This window comes from Amphiura filiformis, unplaced genomic scaffold (assembly GCF_039555335.1).
Source record: "Amphiura filiformis unplaced genomic scaffold, Afil_fr2py scaffold_49, whole genome shotgun sequence".
In the NCBI taxonomy this organism is placed as follows: Eukaryota; Metazoa; Echinodermata; class Ophiuroidea; order Amphilepidida; family Amphiuridae; genus Amphiura; species Amphiura filiformis.
The window spans coordinates 548,242-550,000 of NW_027305513.1; the positions used below are offsets into that span (position 1 = coordinate 548,242).

The 1,759-nt window shown below is 33.5% G+C and overlaps 1 protein-coding gene across 1 annotated transcript in view; it reads left to right on the forward strand.

Annotated features, from left to right (window-relative positions):
• The first annotated feature begins 269 nt into the window (after positions 1-269).
• Positions 270-1,759, forward strand: part of LOC140144327 (E3 ubiquitin-protein ligase rnf213-alpha-like) — an 18,405-nt gene continuing 16,915 nt past the window's right edge. Inside the window, exon 1 of the mRNA XM_072166151.1 lies at positions 270-374. Coding sequence (XP_072022252.1) covers positions 277-374 — 98 coding nt within the window. The 5' untranslated portion in view covers positions 270-276. The remainder of the gene's footprint in view (positions 375-1,759) is intronic.

The window sequence follows — 1,759 nt, forward strand, 5'->3', positions numbered from 1 at the left end:
ACACTAGCATAGTAAGCAAAGAAAGGTTAGGAAATGTAAAGCATATTTATTGCAGTGGGAGAGGTGTAAAAGCATTGGTTTCAAATAAAAAGGAATAAAGATCAGGTTACTATTTCGGTTACTATCGTTAGGAAATCATGTTGTTGTGGGGGGGGGGGTGTCGGAGCAGAATTATTTTATTCAGAATATAGGTTTGAAAAATGTGTCTGAACATCAATAATTTTGTAATATCAATTTAATCTTTTAATTTTTATTTCCGTTTTCTCCCATAAACAGATGATGGGTCCGATGTTTTACAATTATAGGCCTACCTCGAGTTTGACCTGGCATGGTCCGTCGACGAGCATGTCTGATTCTTTTGTTATGAGGACTAGGTAAAGTTTAATATTGTATAACGTATGCCTATCATCTTAAAATTTGCCTAAATGGTTCATGTTTTAAAGATTTCGGTCAACCTTTTTAGACATGTGACCATCAACGTTTATTTCTACAGTAAATATAATGTAATATACATTATGCGCTCGTAAGTATGCAATGGTATGGAATTAATTTGGACTTTGCACGATAAAGTTGTATTTAATAACCATTACATTAATAGACGACTTTGGTCTTTTTAGTCATAGAATTTACGTGACATCATTGGCATTATACTTCTATTCATTTGAGTCGTATATACAGCCTGTCTCAAAAAAAATTGTGCAAGTGAAAAGCGCCCTCTTTGGCAATTAGAAAATACAGTTGTGACAAAATGCTTACATCAACGTCACGGGCGCAGTCTTAGCTCTCAAATGCCGTTTGTTCTGTTCAATTTGCTTGTTCCAATTTCTAGATATGTTTATTTAACAACGAAAGGGTAAAATCACAATTGTGCCACTTTTACTAGGGAAGAGAGATGTACATGTAAATCAATGATAGCTGATGTTGATGCGTCTAATGCGCATGCATTAGACGCATCATTATCAGCACGTGTGCATTATTTTGTCTAATATCTCTCGCAACAAGTAATTAGCGTTCATTAACCTATAACATGTATAAGTGCGCAATATTTATTTGTCTTTTAACATGTCTTAAGTGACTAAGACATGTTAAAAGACAAATAAGTTACGCTTCGACGCAATTAGTTACGCTTTGACGCAATTTACGACGCAATGACGCATTTTGTGACGCGATTCGTTACGCTTTGACGCAATTTACGACGCAATGACGCATTTTTGACGCAATGTACGACGCATTGACGCATTTTGTTACGCAATCGACGCATTTTGACGCATTTGTGCAATTCACACTAAGTTTTACTTCGATACGGGGTATAAAACGAAAAATACGATATTTCCCTACACAAAATTATATTTTAAGCGCATCGACCTTTTGACCTCTCGACCCCCGCGGGTAGTTTGCAAATCGACCCTTAACGGGTATACCAAATTTGACGCCGATACATTCTGTAAAACGGTCGATACGACGTTTTAAATTAGGGAAAAAAGTCTTATTTTTAAAAATTCGGTGTTTCTAGAAAAAACACCCCCTGAGGATCATTTTTGGCCAAAGTTCACTTCCGGGTCAAAGTTCACTTTTTGAAAAAATTTGTAAATTTTTTTTGAAAATTTTTTTTGAAAATTTTTTTTTTCGAAAATTTGTTTGAAATTTTTTTCAAAATTTTTTTTTCAAAATTTTTTTGTTGAAAATTATTGTTTGAATTTTTTTTTTCAAAATGTTTTTTTTCGAAAATTTTTTGAAATTTTTTTTCAAAATTTTTTTT